We start from the raw sequence: 22,588 nt of genomic DNA on the forward strand, positions 1-22,588 counted from the left end.
ATGTAGCGTTGGTCCAGTTTCTTGACTCGCTATTGCCGCTACTTTTTGTTGTCTAGAAGGGTGGAGCTTTTTTTTTTTTTAACAAGTCATTTAGCATACCTTCACCAGTGGTTCCAGATGTGGGATTTTACAGAGAGCATGAGAACTGCTAGCAAAAGTGCTAACTAAAGTAAAGCAAGGAATCCTCAGTCTGCAGGGGGGGCTGGGTGCTTTTCAGGTCTCTGAAGTGTGAAAGGCTTCAGCAGGATCCTGTGGTGTCTTCACCAGAGGGACGGCTGCTGTTGATTGATGGCCTTACTGAGTGGTGGGGGGCTTTGGGCCACTGAAATGGATTAATATCATTTGCATAACAGTGGACAACACTTTTGTTTCGAGCATGATATTCTGCTCCGCGGTCTATCTCCGTAAGCCTATTAAGGACCGGAGTGTCACTGCCTATTGTCAGCCGTCACCTTTCATTGTGGAGTGGATTACTACTCCCGTCCAGACAGGGCTCACAGCTCAAGCAGACATTGTAACCCCGGTGGGATGAAGTAATGAGCAGTGATCACCAAAATGTATTCTGCACATGCTGCAGCTTAATTATGGCGGATTCAAGCGCTGAAGCTGCATATTTTAAGTAAACATAAAAAAAAAACTGATTGGTATTTAAAGAATGCTGGATTTTTTTTTTTTTGGAGAAACACACAACATCCCAACAAGACCCCGTTCTCCTCCTTCCCTCCATCTGCCTTGCTTCTTCTAGATGGGTGGGGGCACAGAGGAAGGGTTAAAGTAACCAGTGGAAGACGGGGTGTAGGGCTGGGCCTCTGTAAGGGAGGAGGAGGAGGAGGAGGAGGAAGGGGGGGCTGTATAAAAACTGACAGAACACAAGTGGTGCTTTATCCACCCTGTCCCGCTCTGGGTAAGAGGAAACCCTAAAGTGCTCAGGCTCCACCAGCTTTTTTTTTCTCCTTACACACTCTTTTCACGGACGTGTGCACGCTCAGGACGAGAATGGCAGCATCATCCGCAAGACGAACGGACGGGCCCTGCAAAACGTTGGCTTTTGCTCTGCTTCTCACCGCCTCACTCTTGAGTGGTAAGTAGTTTAAAAAGTGCTTAATGCAAACTAGGAGGGTCAACTTTCTATGAGAGCGTATGGCCATCTGCAGAGGAGGGAGTGAGGGAGGGAGGGCCAGGAGGGGTGGGGTTGGGGTGGAGGGAGTGTTTGTTTGAATGGTCTTTGAGTTGAATCCAGGTTTTAACCCTACAACTCTTTTACTCTCTGGAATGCTAACACACTGTCTGCATACTGACAACAAATCTAGAACATGTGAGGCTTCATGTGGTTAGATAATGATTTTTCCTTCAGTGTGTGGACAGAAAAACATGACTTTGGAGCACACATGGCAAACAAAGGGATCATTTTAAGAGAGAACAGTTGCGTAATTATACAGACGCAGTGTGAAGTCTTTGTGATTTGAAGTAACGACCTTCATTGTGAACTTTTTAATTTAGAGTCTGCTCCTAAAATACAGCTTTCTGCATTTTTTTGGAAATTCCCCTTTTCACTATTCACTGTTAAACCATTTGCGAACCTTCCTCTGCAGCTATGTCTGCTATGTCTTTGACCCGATTCCCATGATCTTCAAGGACTTTGGGAAATGTGTATTTATATTTAGCTGGGTGTAATGCGAGGCCAGCTGAAGTGTGCGTGAGAGGAGGGTGTGGACTCTGGTTGTTAATGTGCATTTCAAATGTGGCTGTGCTGCTTTAGTGAGGCATCAGGGAGCACTAATGATGTTAAACTGCGATAAGAAGACATGATTCACATTCTGGAGACTTTCATACAGTAGGTATTGATATGAGCATTGTTTCTGATCTCATCTATTGTCTATAATAAACCAATCAGCCTCCGCTACACCCTCCCTTTATCTTATCATTCCTAAACAATAAATATGGCGCAGCTAATTCAAGTTCAAGTTTCTGATAAAATCGTCAAATTTTACACAAAGCAGCCTGTTTTAACTTTTTAAAAAGCCGCTTTTTTTTTTTTGTCTCTGTCCACTTTAGTTCAAGCATATCCCGAGGAAAAACTGATATGTGGAAATCAAGCTTACTCAAAACGCAGGTCAAATAAGGCAGCAAACAATATGCATGTTCTTCCACATGTAAAAAATACTGCTCAGACGCTTGTTTAAGTTAAGTTGATCGGTCAGAATGTGTGATTGCAGTGGCAGGAAGAAAATTAAGAAATGGATCATGTTGTTGGAAAAACATCTGTGAAACTTTCTTGATGGATAAGCTGAGCTCATATAAAAATATACCCAAGTCCAAGTCCAAAATGTCACCAAACAGTAAAGCTGCGGATGAACCACAGCTGTACTATAATCTATAGTGCTCTCTGTTGTGGCTGGAAATGAATCATACACTGGGATTGCTTAATTCAAACCTTCTGCCTTGTTCGTGGGATATAGCTTATAGGAATGAGATCATCAGCAGTGGGAGGCAGCTGTATCTGCTTTGGAAAAAGAAACCGCCTTGACATCATCTCAACCTATGGATTCTGGACCACAGGCAGCAAAACTTTTATTCTGCTTTTGAGAGAGAGGGGAAATAAAAAAAAATCAATCTCTTGATGTGCACCGCCATGTTTGTCTTCTCTGGAAATCACAAGCTGCTGACACGAAGCAACTCTGCAGTTTTGCCAAACGCGCGTGTCAAAAAGATGAATAACAATGCGGCGGATATCAGATATTACACAGATGGGAAACAGAGCGAAGAAAAAGAAGACCACTTAAGTTTGACTGTGTTTCAACTACAGGATGAAGCATCTGTCAGACAAAAACCCTTCTCGCTGAATTGTCTTGTCAACCCCGAAGTTGTGAGCAGGGCAGAGTTATGTAAGAAGAGAAAAGATGTACAACTGTACAACTTCGCTGCGATGAGGTCAGAGCGGATTCACAGATGTTAGCGAGCGCAGCGGTTACCCAGACAACATGGAGGGGGGTCATGGTCGCAGAGGCTGAACAGGAGATGATCAGGAACATCGGGGGGAAAACCCCTGTTGAGATAAAGCAGACTTAGGTTTAGATAAGTCAATGCAGGGAGTGACAGATGCTTAGACTTACTTTGCTGTCAGTGACATGACTGGAACGTCTAATTCTCAGGAGATTTCACGTTAAATTCCTCAAAACTGTACTCCCAAACAACTTTCATGAGGCAGTTTAAGCTCTGCCTGCGCTGTGAAGTGGTTGAAGGCGGCTCTCTGGTTAAGCAACAAGCCCTGCCCAACCTCGCTGGCAACCCCGGAGCATGTAATTATGTAAATCATTGTTTGTGTAGTACCCACTGAAGTAACAGATGCTCTTAAGAATCTCAGAAACAATGTCAACAACACAGCACTCATTCCTCTTGTGAGGAAAGTAGCGCGGAGTGAGCCAAGTCAAATCCCAGAGTCAAGTGTGCCAGCGGTGGCAGGCAGACATCTGGACGCACACTCATACACGAGATCCCCCTTCACTCAGGATAGTGTTTTTTATCCCCTTCTAAAAGAAGAAAGGCTGCTTTTCCACTCAGCTTCTTAACAGCTTTGTCTTTGAACTTTTTCCACACTCCGTTTGCAAACAACCAGTATGTTCCCTGATCTATGAATTAGATACCTCGTAGATCACAGAGGGAAGTGAAAGCCTAAGTATAAGCTGCTGGCATGTACTGTAAAAAGTCAAAATGAAATGAATAAATATTTCAAAAGCTGTGAACGAATCTTTACACGTCGACTATGGGCGGCTGTGGCTCAGGAGGTAGAGAGAGTCACCCACTAATCTTTGGGTTGGTGGTCAATCGCGAGTTCTTCCTGAACCCCAAGAGTGACGTTATACTTTCTGCATGTGCACTCGGGTTCAGTGTGACGAAAATTATGTCATCAATAGACCACTGATCACTCGGCGCCATCGTCCTCTGACGTCACACTCAGGGTGGGAAGCTCAAGAGCTGGAATAATGATTATGCTGCTGTTTCAAGTCCTATCAACGTCAGGAATCTCACCAATCGTTCCCTATTGATTAGCAGTTAAAAGGACAATGGATAGGGAAACTCCAAGTCCAACTCCAAGTTGAGTGTGGAGCCTTGACCTGGACATATTTTTTTTTTTGATTTGGAAGAAACTAAGAAATAAGCTTTTATAAAGTTGTTTGTTTGATTACTTTTATCTAACTGACAATCAGTAATTCTCACACAACTTCCATTCATTGTCATACTTTTTGAATAGGTTAGATAAACTGACCAATAATGCCATTTTCACACATACAAATACCTTGTTTTTTTTCTGACTGACTTACTTGAGACTTGGACCAAATGACTTGAGTCACATGTCTGGAGGGCGTATGCATAGGACTTGTGCCCGAATTAGCGTACTGCACATGTGCTGTGATCGCTGACTTGTCCACACGGCTAAACCGCTATAAAAAGCCACGGTATTCATCTGCACATCTGTGGAATGCGTCCTCCAAGCAGAGTCCAGAAAGCATCCATGTTGTCCACAGCGATGGACGGACCAGCGCCTTGAAATGTGTGCGAGTGTGTGTGTGAATGAGTCTAGGAGAGGCAAATTGTAAAGCACTTTGTCTGTTAAGGTATAAAAGCGCCATATGAGTGCAGTCCACTTACTCTGTGCACTCTAGTTTATCGGCTTAATGGCCTATTATGGTTGTTTTTCAATTCCAACCCCTGGATGTGTGTGTGCAGGTATTTACTGGTAGATTTTTAAAAAAATCAATGTTAAGCCTCTGAGCTGTTGACGCACAGATCTGCCTCACTCTGCAACAGGATCCCCTGTCTAACAATCTACCTGCATACACTCAAACCAGACAGGCTCATTCAAGGTAATCCACAAGGCAGAGAGACCGTAATGGGCAGTTGTGAGTGTGTGTGTGTGTGTGTGTGTGTGTGTGTGTGTGTGTGTGTGTGTGTGTGTTTAGAAAGGAGAGGGGGGGTGATATAATGTTCCCAATTGAAAGCAGATGTCATGTTTCCTGATTGTGGTCCCCAGAAATAGGCACCATGCGTTCGATAAGGCGCTGCAGTGGCCTCAGGGTTGGGTTGGGTCGGGTGAACGACGCAGCTGAGCAGCGCTGGGTGAAGTAAGTGCTGCCTCCATGGGCCTGATTGAAACCATGAGATCCAGTTGCTTTCCTGCCAAGAGAGAAGAATGGGCTGGGTTCTGCTATTAATCGCTGTGACAGGACCGACAGGGGAGGGGGCGTAGTGGAGGGGAGGGGGGGTCAAGATAGTGGGGTCAGCGGGCTGTTGTTTCAAAGAGGGTAGAGTTGCAGAGCGTGTTTAACCTAAGGGAGCAGGCTCCGATGTCGCATTCCTCAGCACGCTTTAAACTCTCAAATTCAGATTCTCTAAGAGCGGCAGGATATTAAATTATGAAAATACTCCTCATTACAAAAACACAGCAGATAATGCTGATTAGTGTCTAGAAACGCCAGAAAGAGATGACCGCTCATGGGGCGGAGGAAGATGAGGACATCTGCCCTTTCTTATAGAGAATTTTGTTATCATTAAAAAACCCAATTATAGAATAATTATGGGAGGTCAGATGAGCAAAGCTTACATTAAAAATGTATTACAGAATGATAAGGCTTATAGTTTTCGTTACATCTTCTATCTTACTTTGAAAATCCATGTTGAGGTGAGTGCAGGAGGGGTGGGGTGGAGGAGGATCCAGTTTCTATTCAATTGACGCCAGAGTGATGTCAGAGAACCTCTGAGGCGGCACTGTGACATTACAAATTTGAGGCGGGTCAAGAAGCAGCAGAAGAAGGAAAATTACACTTAATGGCAGTTCAATTATGCTCTCTTTTGTTCAGCACTATGATTATTTCAGCATTTCTGAACAATGTGTGCATTACTCTATATAGAAGGCATGTAATCACATTTATAGTTCAGGAACACAAACACTTAAATTATTATTCCAAAATCCCACTTGATTGATCACTGCTCTTTAAAATAAAATGCTTTTGTAGTTGATCTGTGCTGGTGGGCTGGATGCTGCCCCTTCCCACAGACCCCACTTAAACAACACTGAGCAATGCATCCAGGCATATCCTGTAGGCACATACAAAAGGAATATTTCAAGGACGCGTAATATAAGAGGAGGCCATATGTCTCGAGAGTGTTTACAGAAGCTGTCTTCGTTGGACAGACTCTCACACACTCAGTCAAAACAGCAGACATCTACATTCAGATTTAAAACCAGCGGAAAAATGCGTTTTGGCACTGGTGAAAGGCGCCAAAACTTAATTCGAGGACGGAAAGATGTGAGATGAATTGGAAGGCAGGAAGGTTGCTAGTAGAGCCTCAATCATTGGGACTTTGACACGGTGGTCCAATAACCTGTGCAGACCATTATCACCTCACCATGCCCCATTACACAGGACAGAAAGAGGCAGAGGCCGGGGGCCAGAGGGGTATAAGGCCAGATTTTTCGGTTTATTTCTCCCGAACACGTAGCTGTCGGCTTCTCTGGAAGCCAGGCTGGGACTAAAGGCCAAAGCCAGATGGCTCATGTTTCCCGTGTAAAGACACACAATAGAAGGTGCATGGTGAGGGATATGCAGTGGTTTCAGATGAATGGTGGGCGCGCAGCTGTGCAACATTTAAATTTGAAATGATGAAACTTCTATGGAAACCTCTCGTTAAGTAGAACACATGTGGACAGCGAAGAACTCAACTGGTCAAGTTTTTACGAGAGGCAGAAGAAGCAGAAATGCAAAATTATGCAAAGAATACAGAGCCTGTGCGGTTTAGCCTTTACATACACTATGGCGCACGCTTAAGAGATTATAAGCAGGGCCAGAGAAGAGAAAGTAGCTGTTAGCATAAGGCTCTTGGCATGTTGCTATACATTACATTATATGGTGTGGGGAGGTGTGAGGGCTGCAGCCTCCATCTCACCTCGATAGATGCCTGAGATTAGCTGTGCGTGACTGGGAGAGGGCGAGCAGACATGGAGGGTTGGGAGGGAGAAGGGCGTGGAGCTGCAGGCTTGTCCTCTTCCAAAGCCTGCCACATTCCTCCATCCGGAGTCCCAAGAGATGGGCGGGTGGGGGGGAGGTAGAGCATTTCCAGACCACAGCCGTCACTCAGAGCAATATGGTGGGAAAAATCTTCAAGAGAGCAGTGAAGTCAGGGCCCGGGCTGGAGAACACATGGAGTCAGGGCTGATTAGGTTTGTCGCGGTTGTGCAATGATAGCGAGACACATGACTGATGTGTCGACTGATGACGCAGGTCTTGGCTGCTTCTTTAGCGTTACACAAAAATAAGGAATGAAAGACAAGTCTGTGTGGGTGAGGCTGATACAGTAAGCATAAGTGGAATGGTTCAGCTGAATCCGTAAATGATTACCTTTAGTTGAGTTATCAAGTGGAGAGTAGAGGGCTGTGAGGTGGTGACGGGTTCAGAGGGCAAACTGTCAGGAAGTGTGCTGACAGGGGACACCGCTGTATCAATTACAGCACACGTCAAAGCTACAATCTAATCCAAAATAACAAGAAAGCTGCCTGCACCTCCTCGTTTTCATATACACTAAAGTAATATGAGCAATGCGAGCAAGAATTCATGGTCAATGTGCAATGAGCCCGAAAGAAAAACAAGAATTTGTCTGAAATGAACAAAACAATAAAAACGTGGTCACCCAGATCCTGCTGTTTCTCTAAATGTTGGTCATAAGAGGCAATTATATACGAGGTTTCACTCCATCTGGGCTCTGGGCTGTCAGGGACATTTGTTTGTGTGTAATGAGTGATGAATGGCCGCAGAGCTGGACACAGTTTGCTGGCAGTGTTGCAAGAGGACAGGCTGTGAGGCCAAACAAGTGTGTTTTGCTTTATGAAAATGTAGCAGGCGAGTTTTACAAGTGCGCTCGGCGTGCCATGACATCATTAGCACAGGGCTAGTAAAACAGTCGCTTTTTTTTACAGTTTGGATTTAAAACCCTCTTTAATCCGTCAAACTCAAATGTGCTGTATAAACGGGAAATTGTGTTAGAATAATGTCACTTAAATTGCGGTTCTCTCCTCTTTAAAAAGAAATGCAAATTCATGTCCTCACCAATATCCCATCAGAGGCCGCCCCAAAACCCCAAATTGTTGCTCTTAACTAAACATACCCATCACTGACAGCCTCACCCTCCCGTCCACTACAAATCACCCGATGACATGAGCTGTAACAACACATTTCAGCCTCTGCAGTCTTACACTCCCGTGTGTCACATTTGTATGAGAAAACCTGATTTATGCCCGACCATCTCACCCATTTTAAAACCTCATCCTTTCCGGTAAAATAAACAGACAGACCACCCAGAGATAGGTGAGGGAGGGGTGGCAGCTGTAGGCTACAGACTACAGCCTAACAAGGTTAGGGAGTCCTTGACCTGTCGCTGGTACACACCCACGCTAATGCTCCTAATGGTAAACCAGAGACGCCAAGGATAGTGAGATGAGGTGATAAACTTGGCAACATTCTGGCTCCATAATGAAACTTGAGCATGTCTACAAGAGATCTCACTCCCCTTTTATTGTAGGTTTGACGTGGGTGAGGAAAGTGCAAAATTATTTAGAGGTCAGTGACTCTGATGTACCTTCTTATTTATTTAAACTGGCTACTAAGTGTTGGTTTATTCCCCCGGTTTAGATACTGTATGACAGACAGCTGCAATGGACAGTTGCTAACACTAAGCATACCAGAAGACCTCCCTGGAGATTACTGCCCCACCTGCCAGCACGGCACACACAGTGTTTACTCTGTACTCGCGGCACCTGTCTGTCACAATGATTTATCAAAGGAAGTCGGTGGACATGTGTCACAGTACCACTACTGTGTGAATATATGGGCCTCATGTGTGAAAACCACAAGTGGTGACTGGAGACAGTGCTGACCAAGAGGAGACAACGGAGGGCAAGAGAGGAGAAATACAAGTCACATTGTACAAGGAAGGCAAAAAGGGCTTGAAGTAGGGAGCATGCAGTCTTAAGGAAACCTACAGAAGTGTTTTACTTGGAATTTGTTGGTGCATTTAAGAGTATTCAACATCAAACTATACAAAATAGGACAGAATTGAATGCCTAAAACTCAAGACTGGAATGGGCAGTTACTCAAAAAAAAAAAAAGCGGTATAAAACAGGCAGTATTATCAGATCACGAACCCAATCACCAGAATAAATGTTGGCAAAGTGCGTTTTTGCAAAACCACTGATACGTTTCTTTATGTTGCAAACTTTTGTTGAGTTTCGATTTTCTTTTTTTTATACAATGCTGAGCCCATTTTCATCACCACAAAAATGGCTGCAGTTGGTCAGACTTCCCATCAATTCGAACACGTACATGTGGTTTTCAGAAATGTTAGCTGTAAACATATTATCCTGGTGACTGAGCTGCAGATTAATGAATAACCTCAATATTTGTATTTCTAAACACAGGAGTCAAGCAGGCTAGGAAATGTCAGTTAAAAAAACACTTAATATATATTTTAAACTATCAATATAAATGTTTGTGATACCCTTATTTTGTAGTATATGGTAAAAAAATATATATATATTACAATGTCCAATTGTATTTTGAGCTAATGTTTTACAGTCACATATGATCAAACTGAAAACAAAATCGGTGATTAAATACAGTCTTAATGTAAACAAAATGGCAGTAAGATCCATTTCAACAGGGGGCAGCACACTGCAATAACAAACCTGAAATGAATCATAAACTAAATCTGGCATCAGTGAGCAATAACACGGCGAGAGAGTGAGAAGTAATGAGATCTGCAGAGGTAAGGCATTATGGGAATGTTCTGAGAGTGAGGTAATGCTGTTGTTGTTAGACAGAGAGAGGGAAATCTGGCAAAAAGGAGTGCATGCTGGGTATTTGGGTTTGATGTCTGGATACTACCCTTGCAATTTGACCTGAGCGAATCAGTGTGGCTGCAGGGCGTGGTAGCATATTTTACAAATTAGCACAGAGAATGAAACGAGCCCTGGAAGTTATCCAGGTGATTACAACTCCGCAGGTGAAATAATTTATGGCTGAAGGAACCTGAGCATAGATATCAAACCTAGACTTTGATTTAGTGTTAAAATTTATCAAGGAGTCTTACTTCAAAGTCATACAACTCCCTGCAAATGGAAAAGGGTATAATGGCCTATTACATTATTCAAAAATGTGGAAAAAGTGATGTTTTCGATGGCATCATTACCTGGCACCTTTCAGCGGGACATTTTAATCAGGGCATTCTTCTGTTTAACAGGGCTGATGGAAAATCATTCCCCTCCACATTAATATATTTCAGGATCTTATTTTGTATATCCCATTGGTGCCTAACCTAAAGTGAGTCACTGTGACCGCAGGATCTTTTGTAAAAAACCTCAGTGTGGAAGATTACATTTCAAAGTTAATGACTTCATGACGTGATCCATGGATCTGAGGGCATCAGTTATCTACTTATCTATTACCTAATCTTCCATCCCTGCAGAGGCCTCTCGGGACACAAAGAAACCTCACTGTCAGTTTTCACACACCGCGTGAGTTCATGCATTACGATGAAAATTGATGTGAAGATTCAGTCGCTCACTGGTAAAAACTGCAGACCATCCAAGCTATGAGCTACTACCTTCAGTTACAACTATATCAAGTCACGCTTGCAGAACGATAACAAGCTGATGTTGGAAAATACCCATTAACATCACAGAAACACTCAGCGAGATTATCATGATTCTTATGTGTAGCTGTGCTCAACACACACAAAAAAACTATAATTCTCATCAGCCTATATCACAAAATAGTTGCCACAGACAACATGTCTTTGTTCGTACATCCCATTCGTTTTTTGTTTGGATACGAGTGCTTTTTTGCCTTCAGGTAGAGATCAATTAAACCATTAAAGAGGTATTTCACTGCTGGAGAAATGGCTTTTCATAAAACTGGGCTGTCTATGCAGAAGAAACACGCAAATACATTAGGATCACTAACCGCTCTGGCTCCTGGGTGATGTACTACTGTACAAGCTGGGTGGCGCTTGGTTTTTGCATGTTTTCAAGCAGGACACAAAATGATCAAAAACGCTCTCGTATTACAGCTACACTACAGTACACTGAAATATGTTTCTAAAGTCATAGTCATAGTGAACAAACACTGTTGATGTCAAACCCAAGAGAGCTGGGGTAAGGGGCAGGGGTGGGCGTTAAAGGGCTGCTATGATTGGATGATTCCACCACCATCCTAGGAAAATAAAACGTGTCTGTGTAGGTGGGGATAGAGAAAGGCAAAGCTTCCCTTTAAGGCGAAAGGCAAAATGGAAAACTGTCCGCTGAAAGTGAACACAAGTGTAGTTTGGCACATAAATTATAAACCCTGACATAAACACTGACAGACAACCACAAAAGGACATTTAAAAGCTAAACAGAACTCATATCAATCCATCTAGTGTGACCACATCTTTATAAAATTGAAAATGAGTTATATTCCTCAAAGCATGTTGTCATGAGATGACAGATTTCCCTGAGAAGCTCACAGCATTCGTCCCAGTGGGAGCGTACAGGAGGTCAGGGCTTTTGCCTCGGAGGACCAGTCCCGGTCTTGTTCTGGGGGACAGTTTATTTGCTCAGGCTGAGCAGACGAGGGATTGGTCCGCTAAGATTTATGTCATGTCAGTATGCAAAGGAGTTTTTCTCACTGATTTAATTGCATGCCATTGCAGCTTTGTAAATGAGACTTTACTTCGATATGTGAATTTTTCTAACAAGGAGACATATGGTTTTATTCTGATGTTACAGCTGGAGTTATGGCACAGGATGAGGAGGTCGTCACGGCTACGGTGCCACCTGTGGAAGCGATGCCTAATGTACGAGGAGACATGATTCCAAGGGCAACTGAAGCTCCCGGTAAGAAACGTTCGTCTGGAAAGATATTTTATAGGTTTACACTATAGACTGATTTATCAGCACAGATGAAGGGCTCACTGGTGGGAAAAACAAGTCGATTTGGCAGTCAGTCTGTGTGTGTTGGTGCTGATTGATCAGCAATATGAATATATTTAAACCCTCTGTAAACACAGCCAAGTCAATCATACATCCCTACCAATTAAAGACATACACATACCACCACAAGTCATGTTTTAATGACACCATACAGTTCAATAAATCAAGATTTGAAAGACTGTATTATACTGTAGAGATAGAAACAGGCCAGAGCTACAATAACTTCAACAGTACTACTGTAATGCAAAATCCTACCCAATATATCACAATTTAAAGTGTCAGCTTATTGCAGCTGAATGACATCACCTTTCAGACTTCATAATAACCTCAAACCAACCATGTGTCTACATCAACCTTTAAACCAAACCTCAAAATGCATTAATAAACTGTTAAGTACATGGGCGCTGTTTTATATTTATCAAATTACCTTAAATTGCTTTAGCAGAACCAGAGGATCCACAAGTCCAAGTCCTGGTTTTCCCGACACCGGGACCTCTGCCACTGACTGAACAGACTACAGCAGCAACAGCTACAGATGAGGCCGAAGACAATCAGGAAACTCCAGCTCCACAGGACGCAGCCGAGGAAGTGGAGATAAAAGTTGAGGTACATACTGAAGCACCAAAAAATGTGGCAGAGGAGACCCACGGACCTATGCCTGCCAGAGGCGACGGCCCCGCCAACAAACCACAGGTAAGATCAAGAAGTTCCTGCAGAGCACTCAGTCTGTAATAATTTTCAATCTTCTTTTTTTAAAAAACAAACTTGTACAGCTAGTCCTTTTAGCTGGCTCTGCCCGGACTGAGAGCTCGGAGCATCACGTTTTTTTAATTGTTTTAAACAAAAACCTCCATCTTTCACCTTCAAAGTCTGTTATTTTAAACATAGAGCCCCAAATAACAATCAAATACCAGTAACGTATATAAACTTAATCAATATTATCCATTACTAGTTTTATTTTGGCATGGTGGCATACGTTTTTCACACCAAAATTCCTAATTTTTTAAAATTACATTTAGATATAACAATATTTGCAAATGGTGTACAAGCAGAGAATAAATACCAGCGGTATTTCTTGCACAAGAAAATAAGTGTATTAAAATGTAATGTGGAGAAGTGCGTCTCTGCGGGCTACAAGTCTCGTCTTGTTTACAAATGTTGTGCTTCCAGACAAAATTGGATACAGATTTGTAGTGTATGAATAATTGATCATAATCCCAAAACCAGTGGGGAAAAAACAAAAAGAAAATCAGAGGTGGAGAAACAATTTTTGTTACCAACCTACAAAATATGTTGCGCTATAGGGAAACATTTGGATATATCTTATGACTCTTAAATTGAATTAAAACACAATACAAACGAATATGCTCATTCAGTTGTAAATGACCACCATACTGCGTACTGTACGATATTGAAAGACATCGTCCACAGACCTAACAATCCTCTACATGCTGATGATATGCAGGACGCTACAAAGGGGAAAGTTGTGCGATAATTAAGCAGTTCTTGTTTCTCTCTGCAGCCGGTGCCAAAGGATGATGTTGTCTGTGTGAGCAAAGAGGCGGTCCAGGACAAAAACGCTGTCAAACTGAAACTCAAGGCTTCATCCAACTGTGTAAGTTCAGAAAACACCTTTTGTCCTTTTATGTACCTGCATATGTGTGGTGTGAAATAATAATCAATTTGTCTTGCAGAACATAAAGGAAAAAGGGGTGTTTTTGGTTTAAAGCTTATATTTTTCAGAGGTATTAACAATACCGCAGAGAGGGCTGAGACAACCTGTCAGGGGCCACGCAAACCAAAAAAACTGCACAAGAAAGGAAAATAGTCTCTAGCTTGGTTTTGATGGCATTCCCAGTTGGCTATCATTGCTTAACATAAGCTCAGCAGGAAATTCTTCTGTATTTAAGAGGCAGTGACTGTTACATCTGTGGCCCATAAATCTGTGAATCTACAGATAAACCGCGTCCATCCTTCTTAACGTCTGTTTCTTGGAGATGAAAGTCCGAGAGACGGCTGTTCCATGTGAGTCAGGGTATGGATGGGCTGTGAGGGCAGAGGGAGAGGAGCAACGATGGGTGGGCAGAATGTGAAATGTATAGAGGCCTGAAGCAGCAGCGTGGGTGTGTGTTTGTGTTTGGAAACACAAATTCTTCAGTGTCAACGGATAACAGCTTTGAGGTCTACAGGAACCACAATGCCTATGTGGAGGTCTGATCCCTCTAGATTTGATTTCAGCTATCTATATAGCCTGAGCTGAAAATGCATTATTCAACATTCAAACAGTGCATAAACAGCTGTAAGCAGTATAATAAACAACAGAGGGTACACACACAGAGACGTCAACTTACACTCAACATACCCAGAATTACTATTCAGCCAAGCCAAAACATAGCCGAGTGCCTTTCCATCATTATACTGGTGAATGTGTTTATTTTGGCTTTATCCATCCTAAGTTTGAGTCATTTACTGCAAATCTAACCAATTTAAATGTCAGTACCTGCAATAAGACTCAACTGGGATCTAAAATGAACCGTTTCAAAGGTTTGGCATTTCTTGCAATATAATTTCAAAATAAATTATGGTTTAATTAGAGTCACAGAGAGTAGTAACTAAGCCTGGCCTGAACTCGACAGGCGCTCTGTTTTTTTACATCCAAGCCCGACTCAAGCCCAACTTGCCTGTTTACCCTATTACAGACATGCACAGTGTAGTTGACCATAAAAAGGCAACTTTTATGCACAGATATTAAATTAAAACATATACATAAATATATGTATATTGAAATGACGTGAAAGCATGCAAGCTATTTAAATGTTTCTTAAAGACATTATTATGTAAAGGTAATATTGCTCAGAGATGATGGTTGAAGCACTTGAGAGGGTCTGAAGGCTTTGATAATTGTGTTGTTTATTAGGTTGATTTGGTTCTGAAATGGATTCTGTAGTTTCGTTTCTCCTGATCTCGGCTATCACATGAGAGGAAGATGGAGTTGTAAATAAAACAGGTTTAGTGATATCTCGATCCAGCTGAGTGACGGAGACGATCAGCTCGTGTTTCAAAGTAAGCAATTTTACTGCCACTGCCGAGAAAATGTCAAGATCAAATTTCATAATGTATTTAAATACACAGAGATCACATGAGGAGCGTGTTACAAACAAATATTTCCAGATGGAGGTCACTGGGTCTTGCCCATAGCTACACAGGCTTGTAACAGAACCATCTGTCCTCTCCAGAACTGGGATTAAGGGCTCCTACAGTAAGGATGTCTAGATCAGATTACATCAGGGAAAAGGTTGTGCACATGGTTGTGATAACTGTTATTGGATTAAAGACACATAAAAAAAAAAAGGGTGATGGGATTAGACGTGGAGTCAGAGTTGTATTTTTCAATTGTTTCTAATTCAAATTTGATTTTTCATGTCTGTTTTCATTTCAGCTGATTTTTTTTATTGTGTTTAGTTGTTAGCTTTAGTTTTTTATAATAATATGAGGGGTATTTGTAAAAGGCAAGAATGAAGAAGTTCAGAAGAAGTTATTACAATATAAACACAACACTTTGTGAAGTGACACAGTCATTTGAACATCCCAGTCTCAACATACACATCAATGCTTCCTCATGCTTGTTGTGCTAGTTTTTTAAGTACACATTATCATTTTAGTTTGTCTTGACTTCTTTTCTAAACTTTTAGTTTTAACTATAATAACCTTGAAGATTCAAGGTGATATTGAAAGTAGGCGTTGTAACTTTTCACTGAATGTCGCATGGCAAAATACGCAGACTACATTTCCATAAAATTTTACTGTTTGCATGTTGAAATGCAAATTGTTCTAATACTTGCTAACCTTTTATTTTGTTCTCCTTGCAGGAAGACACAAAAGTGAAAATTGAAAGTGTTCAGCAGGAGCTGTGTGGTGAAGACTGTAAACTAGAGATCTTCCAGGAGGACAACTCGGACGAAATTCTTGTATCCGGAAAATATGTTGAAGGTCAGTCGTGTTCTTTTGGTAATTAATAGGATAAAAAGATGGACAGAGCACATTGTTACATCTCATATATTATACACTCAGACGATAATATCTTTAGCCTCAGATAAGAACCCATTATGCGGCTGCATTGTAAGTTTTGAATAGCAGTATTTAGTCCCCTCTTAACCTGATTCAATATCTGCTCCATTGCACCAAACTTTGAAAACTTCAATCCTTTCAGCTATTTAGCATGTCTACTTCCACTTCTGCGAATGCAAATGTTTGTTTTTTTTACTTGCAGATGATGTTGCCGGCATGGCTAACAAGTTCAACAATGACAACATCAAAGATAAGGTACAGTAACACTTACATTAATGAAGTACTCTACACATGATCCTGCCCTTATATATATTTATAAGTGTTATTGTAGCAGTTCAGTTCAGTCGGGAACTGTAGATCATGATTACTGTAAGTGTTTGACTGTGGTTCATTCCACTTCATATCTTTTTTTATGGGCTAACCAAGGCGCTGACTAAGCTGGTGCTCACTGTCACATGTCCGGCCAACTTCACACCATGAAGAGCCTGTAAAATACGCATCCAGTTGTAAATATGCAAAAGACTCAGCCGCTATAATTTTGCCGGCTGACTCATGATGAAACTAGACGGGGAAAATTACACAAGGGAGAAGAAAAACACTGAGTCTGGAGACTTTTCCAAAGGCTTCAAGCTGTTAGGCTGACAGTTTGTGTGACAAACAAAAAGACCACAAACAATCCGCTTGTCAGCTGCAAAACATTTCTCCTAGTACCTAGGGAACAATCTCGGGTTATGGGTGTGCCTGTCACACCCCTCTGTCTTTTTGCATTCGACATACACTTCATTTCGCTCGTTGCTCAAACATCTACTGAATGACCTTTCTAGCAATTTACCAGCGTTTCAGCCAAACAGTCACTCTTTATTATACCCTCTACGGTCTGCTAACTGGCATCTTTTTGTTTTGACACTGCCTTGAAGCCAAAGGAAATACTGCCAATTCTTTAGTCACATATCCGTAAACAAAGGTTTGGGTGGGGTTGTTTTTTTTCCTCTAACTTTCAGTAACAGTAGACAAAACAGTCACCGGATAATGATAATCTCCCTCCTGCCTCCTTCTCCTTCTGAGTACACCTGAACATGTGCATCGTGTCTCGTGTTGTCATGTGTGTCAGATTCAGTTTGTACAGAGTGTCTGATGATTTGTTGGGTTTGCTAGAGGCACTGTGATTTTTACTTGGTATAGACACAATGTGAACACTTGACTCATGTAAGTTTGTTTTGTTAGACTGATGTGGTGGAGGCGGCTCCTCGTTGGGGGAAGAACTCTAAGTTGGTGCTGGTGTCCCTGCTGCTGACTGGCCTGTTGCTGGCTGCACTGCTGGTGGCTGGTTATTACCTCAAGACCCACCGCAAGAACTCCAAAGGAGTCAGACTGGTGAGTAGAAAAAGAGGAAGGTGTGTCCCATTGTTAATGTCTAATGAGCTGAAAAAAACAGCAATATCTTGTGCGTGTAAACATAATCATTGTTGTTATTATTTATGCTACATTAAAAGCAATCGTGAGGTTAGCTATCAGACAAAGTGTACTGATGGAGAGCCTGGCTAAAAAGAAATCTCAACTAGACCAACATCTTCTTCCCACCCTGTGTTGCCCCCTTCATTGCGAGTAAAGAAATCCAACACGGGGTGGCAATGAAGCAATCGCCTTTACTGACTTAGCCTAAGATAATTTGGTTCCACGAGATCCAGTTCATGGAGGAAATCTTACCCAGCACTGTTTATTTGAAAGGAGAGCATATGGATTTGAGGTCAAACGTATGGTTATTATCCTGCGGTCAATTCCTCACTCAAGGGAGGACATGCTTGACTCACATGTCCCTTAACTGAACGCAGCACTGAGTGCTTTTTCTACTTCAACTTCTTGCCAGGGGGCTACAGATGGTTCTAGTTTTTTTTTTTCTCTCAAGCTCATGACATCATTTTTTAAAAGGCGTTTACATATGGGGGCACACCCATGTGATGGTTTCGATGGAGTAGATTGCCAAATTGCCTTGGTTTGCTCTCTTATTTATTAAATACGTTTCTGTCACAGGTGTCAAATATATTCCTCAAAGTTTTTGCTGACAGACACACCAAACTTTAACATAGGCCTCATATGTTCAGCTCGAAGCAACAAGCATGCGTGCTTATTGTTAACCTCCCAACAGTAAAAACAATTATCGACACCCTCCCGAGTGCACACACAGCTGAAACCCATAAACCTCATTAACCAAGAATGCATTTGTTTATTTTAGAACAACACCCACTTGTTTGCATGTCATATTTGAACAGTAAAATCATACTTGTTGGTGTTTGTTTCTTAACCCTGTGTGAGCTCTGATATCAGTGTTGTCTCTGCGTTTTTCTTAGGCCGAATCTTTCCAGGTGGATGAGGAGAACCAGGCCAATACCCTGGTTTCTGTGGCTCCCCTGCCCCAGGAGCCCCTCGACAAGCCCACCGTCAATGGCGAGTCTCCACCAGAGAACGGGACCAACCCTGCCCCCACCACTAACGGACACTCTGCCACCCAGACCCCCGTGGCTGACACAGAGATGTGAATCGTGACACCCCTGACCTCCTGTCCTACCCAACACCCATTGGGACACACCACCCAACAAGCCCCTCCGCTGCCTCAGAGACTGTCCACACACTGAGACAAACTCACAAGAACCCATGAAATACATTCAGCTTCCCCCTTCCCCTCTTCAACCCGCACCTCTCGGGACAACGACAACAACGATGAAGCTCACGACAATAATGACAATGCCTGTAATGTGAAAAGATTGGGATCACTGGCCTGTGCTGGTGTCAAGAGGAGCCAACAGTTCAATCAGCTGCCCTGACTTCTGTCTAGTTGTAACAATCAATGTAAAATCACCAAATAATGCCAAATATGTGCTGTTGATCCCAGACGAACAAGCACACAATGCTCGATTATTTCAATCCACAACTGTGGTGCAATGAAGCCAGGCAGTTGTAAGAAGACCATTTTTTTTACCTGTTGTAAAAAAGGACTGACGCTCACTGCTTGATTGTTTTGTTTTTCTCTATGTGATTCAGGAAATGTTTTTCAAGCCTCTCTTCTTGCCTTAAGCTTGCTCGACCTGCTTGAAGTGTGAGAAGGTCAAAAAAAGAACCAAATGAAAGCGATCTATCAAGTTTGAATTGACTCAACGTTTGATATTTTCTTGCAGATTGTTTCCAAAAATTGCTTGTTATTGTTGTAAAGACCAGCTGACACAGAATTAAGAATGTAAGACTGTCAGCTGTAAACTATTTGCCTCGGTGCTTTAGACAGACAACTTAACCTTGAGAACTACTGACTTTGGTCAAAATTTAACTGGGATAGGTTGCAAAGTACATTTCTGTTTTTGTGGTCGCCATGTGATTTTCACGGCGACATCAGTGTACTGTTTTTTAATGCTAATTTTTCCTATGCTCAGTACTGTCTTTGGGAATGGTGACATGCGGCAGCATTTTTAAATTCACTGCCATGAGATTCCTACACAACATAAAGCAGGTTCAGCATTCCCAAAACCGCCTTTATCTCCTTGTTGATATAAAACATTTTCTACATGAGTGGTACACATTTCTTAGCTTGTCTTTTCAACAACTGGCTGCTTTCATAATGTGCTGCATGTGTAAATAAGCCTGCTTTCTCTGTCAGTAGTAACTGTGCCTGACTCATAAACTGTGATTGTTGACAATATCTCTGTGGGTTGTCTTTAGCTTACTTGCGTTGTGTTTACTTGATTTATGAACAGAAACAGTTAAACACATACATAAAAAATCCTGCACACCAGCTCCAGTAAAATAACCTTTTTCATATTGTAAACTGCACAGCTGTACGCAGGAAAACAAGCAGCAGAACACACACACACAGTCTCGTACCCTCCTTTACATGATGCATTCCTTTGCCCCTTACCCTAACCTCAACCATCACAACCCTAACCCTTACCATAACCCCAAATCTAACCTGACACGTTAAATAAAGTCTTAATGTCAATTCGCCTTTTGAAGTTGTGAGGACAGGCCTGGTCTGGATGGTACAGTGACATGCAGGATTATAAATATATACAGTTGTACTGCATATCCCAAACCTATGACATCTTAAAGTTGACCAAGATACTTAATATCTGTTGTCCACCATCTAAATATAGAGCTGTGAAGTACAGTACAGATGACCAGTTAGAATATGTCTGTGGCTGTTTTAAATAACATTATGTAGAAAATGGCATTTTATGCGATTTGGAGGCCCCCACAGTTTTTGAGTGCGACACCACTGTCGTAAATACAAATAACGTCTCAGCTGTCTGAGACGTTGCTGATCTGATACTTCCCTTTTAGTTTATTTGTAAACATTTGAATGTCCTCAATTTGTGTATTTATATTTTTCTATATCCTGTGTATTTCCATAAGCGCCAAGCACACACTGTGATTGGGTGCTTGCTGCCCCTTCAAGTGTATAAGACCCATGACAGGATAAGATGAGATGGTTCCACAGAGGGGAACATCTACAGCGACACAATATGAAGAGAAGTGCTCTCAACTTTCTGATGCTCACAGGTCTCTTTGAGGCCGCTCTCTGTGCCAGTTTTGGAGTCGATCATTTTCTCCAGAAAGAAATGACATGGTCAGAGGCTGAAAAATACTGTAGAGAGCACTACACTGATCTGTCATCAATCAGCAACCAGGAGGAAGAGGACCACCTCAAGAATGTTGTACCTTCTTCACGTGGCTGGATCGGTCTCTACAAAGATGCCAGTGAAACATGGAGATGGTCAGGAGGGATAAATGCATCGTTCTTCCACTGGTCAGGCTATAACACAAATGAAGAAGGCCGGTGTGTGATATTTACACCACGTGGCTTTCGCAAAGCCAACTGTGACATCAAACGGTACTTCTACTGTTTTCAAAGCAGCCTGATTTTGGTGAAGGAAACCAAGACGTGGGAGGAGGCGCTGGAGCATTGTCACGACAAGCACATCAACCTGGCCAGTCTGATTATGGAGGCAGCTGTGGTTAAAACCCTGCAGACTAGCAGGGAAGCCCAGACAGACTATGTGTGGACCGGCCTGCGCTTCCTGGCTGATAACTGGTTGTGGATGAACAGGGATGAGATGAGATACCAAGCCTGGAGCCAAGGGAAGACGCCACAGTGCTCCAACAAGAGTCACCGCTGTGGGGCCCTCTCACTGAAGGGACAGCACTGGGTCAGCTGGGACTGTGCAGACAAACTCAACTTTGTCTGCTATTAAAACACTTGAGTGTGTCTTGACTTGCATGAGACACGTCTGTGTGGTGCGTGAACTATCTTTCCAAGATAATAGAGAATATTCTTGTGTTATGTTGGTGTGCTAAAATAAATAATGGTCTCCCTAAGCTATTGAAAAACTATATCTATATTGATCCCCGCTTGAGCTGTTATTGATATAAGTCTTTACAAAACACATTCAAAAGGTGCAACTGCAACTGTGCAACTAGTGACTTTGGTCAAAATTTAACTGGGATAGGTTGCAAAGTACATTTCTGTTTTTGTGGTCGCCATGTGATTTTCACGGCGACATCAGTGTACTGTTTTTTAATGCTAATTTTTCCTACGCTCAGTACTGTCTTTGGGAATGGTGACATGCAGCAGCATTTTTAAATTCAGAGAACAGAAAAAAATACAGAGTTTTTATGTTGCTGCAACATAAAGCAGGTTCAGCATTCCCAAAACCACCTTTATCTCCTTGTTGATATAAAACATTTTCTACATGAGTGGTACACATTTCTTAGCTTGTCTTTTCAACAACTGGCTGCTTTCATAATGTGCTGCATGTGTAAATAAGCCTGCTTTCTCTGTCAGTAGTAACTGTGCCTGACTCATAAACTGTGATTGTTGACAATATCTCTGTGGGTTGTCTTTAGCTTACTTGCGTTGTGTTTACTTGATTTATGAACAGAAACAGTTAAACACATACATAAAAAATCCTGCACACCAGCTCCAGTAGAATAACCTTTTTCATATTGTAAACTGCACAGCTGTACGCAGGAAAACAAGCAGCAGAACACACACACACAGTCTCGTACCCTCCTTTACATGATGCATTCCTTTGCCCCTTACCCTAACCTCAACCATCACAACCCTAACCCTTACCATAACCCCAAATCTAACCTGACACGTTAAATAAAGTCTTAATGTCAATTCGCCTTTTGAAGTTGTGAGGACAGGCCTGGTCTGGATGGTACAGTGATGTGCAGGATTGTAAATATATACAGTTGTACTGCATATCCCAAACCTATGACATCTTAAAGTTGACCAAGATACTTAATATCTGTTGTCCACCATCTAAATATAGAGCTGTGAAGTACAGTACAGATGACCAGTTAGAATATGTCTGTGGCTGTTTTAAATAACATTATGTAGAAAATGGCATTTTATGCGATTTGGAGGCCCCCACAGTTTTTGAGTGCGACACCACTGTCGTAAATACAAATAACGTCTCAGCTGTCTGAGACATTGCTGATCTGATACTTTCA

The 22,588-nt window shown here is 42.2% G+C and overlaps 1 protein-coding gene across 2 annotated transcripts; it reads left to right on the plus strand.

The window, feature by feature from the left end:
• The first annotated feature begins 903 nt into the window (after window positions 1-903).
• On the plus strand, window positions 904-21,956 carry LOC311254441 (uncharacterized protein). 2 transcript variants are annotated; one of them, XM_084348208.1, is made up of 8 exons: window positions 904-1,081; window positions 11,816-11,923; window positions 12,462-12,712; window positions 13,542-13,634; window positions 15,889-16,009; window positions 16,290-16,342; window positions 17,312-17,461; window positions 18,436-21,956. In XM_084348208.1, the coding sequence occupies exons 1-8, from the start codon at window positions 997-999 to the stop codon at window positions 18,622-18,624; spliced, it is 1,050 nt and encodes a 349-aa protein (XP_084204334.1). In that variant the 5' UTR covers window positions 904-996; the 3' UTR covers window positions 18,625-21,956. The 2 variants fall into 2 exon arrangements, with proteins under 2 accessions (XP_084204334.1, XP_084204335.1); XM_084348209.1 differs by having other exon boundaries at window positions 12,465-12,712.
• The last annotated feature ends 632 nt before the right edge of the window (window positions 21,957-22,588 follow it).

The sequence above is a fragment of the Pagrus pagrus genome, assembly GCF_965226575.1.
Source record: "Pagrus pagrus genome assembly, chromosome: 3".
NCBI classification, from domain to species: Eukaryota; Metazoa; Chordata; class Actinopteri; order Spariformes; family Sparidae; genus Pagrus; species Pagrus pagrus.

Excerpts from the sequence above, each read along its gene's own strand:
- LOC311254441 (XM_084348208.1), top strand. The coding sequence starts at position 997 with ATGGCAGCATCATCCGCAAGACGAACGGACGGGCCCTGCAAAACGTTG. Across the intron at positions 12,713-13,541 it reads GCCCCGCCAACAAACCACAG|CCGGTGCCAAAGGATGATGT; the intron begins GTAAGATCAAGA and ends TTCTCTCTGCAG. Across the intron at positions 13,635-15,888 it reads TCAAGGCTTCATCCAACTGT|GAAGACACAAAAGTGAAAAT; the intron begins GTAAGTTCAGAA and ends TTCTCCTTGCAG.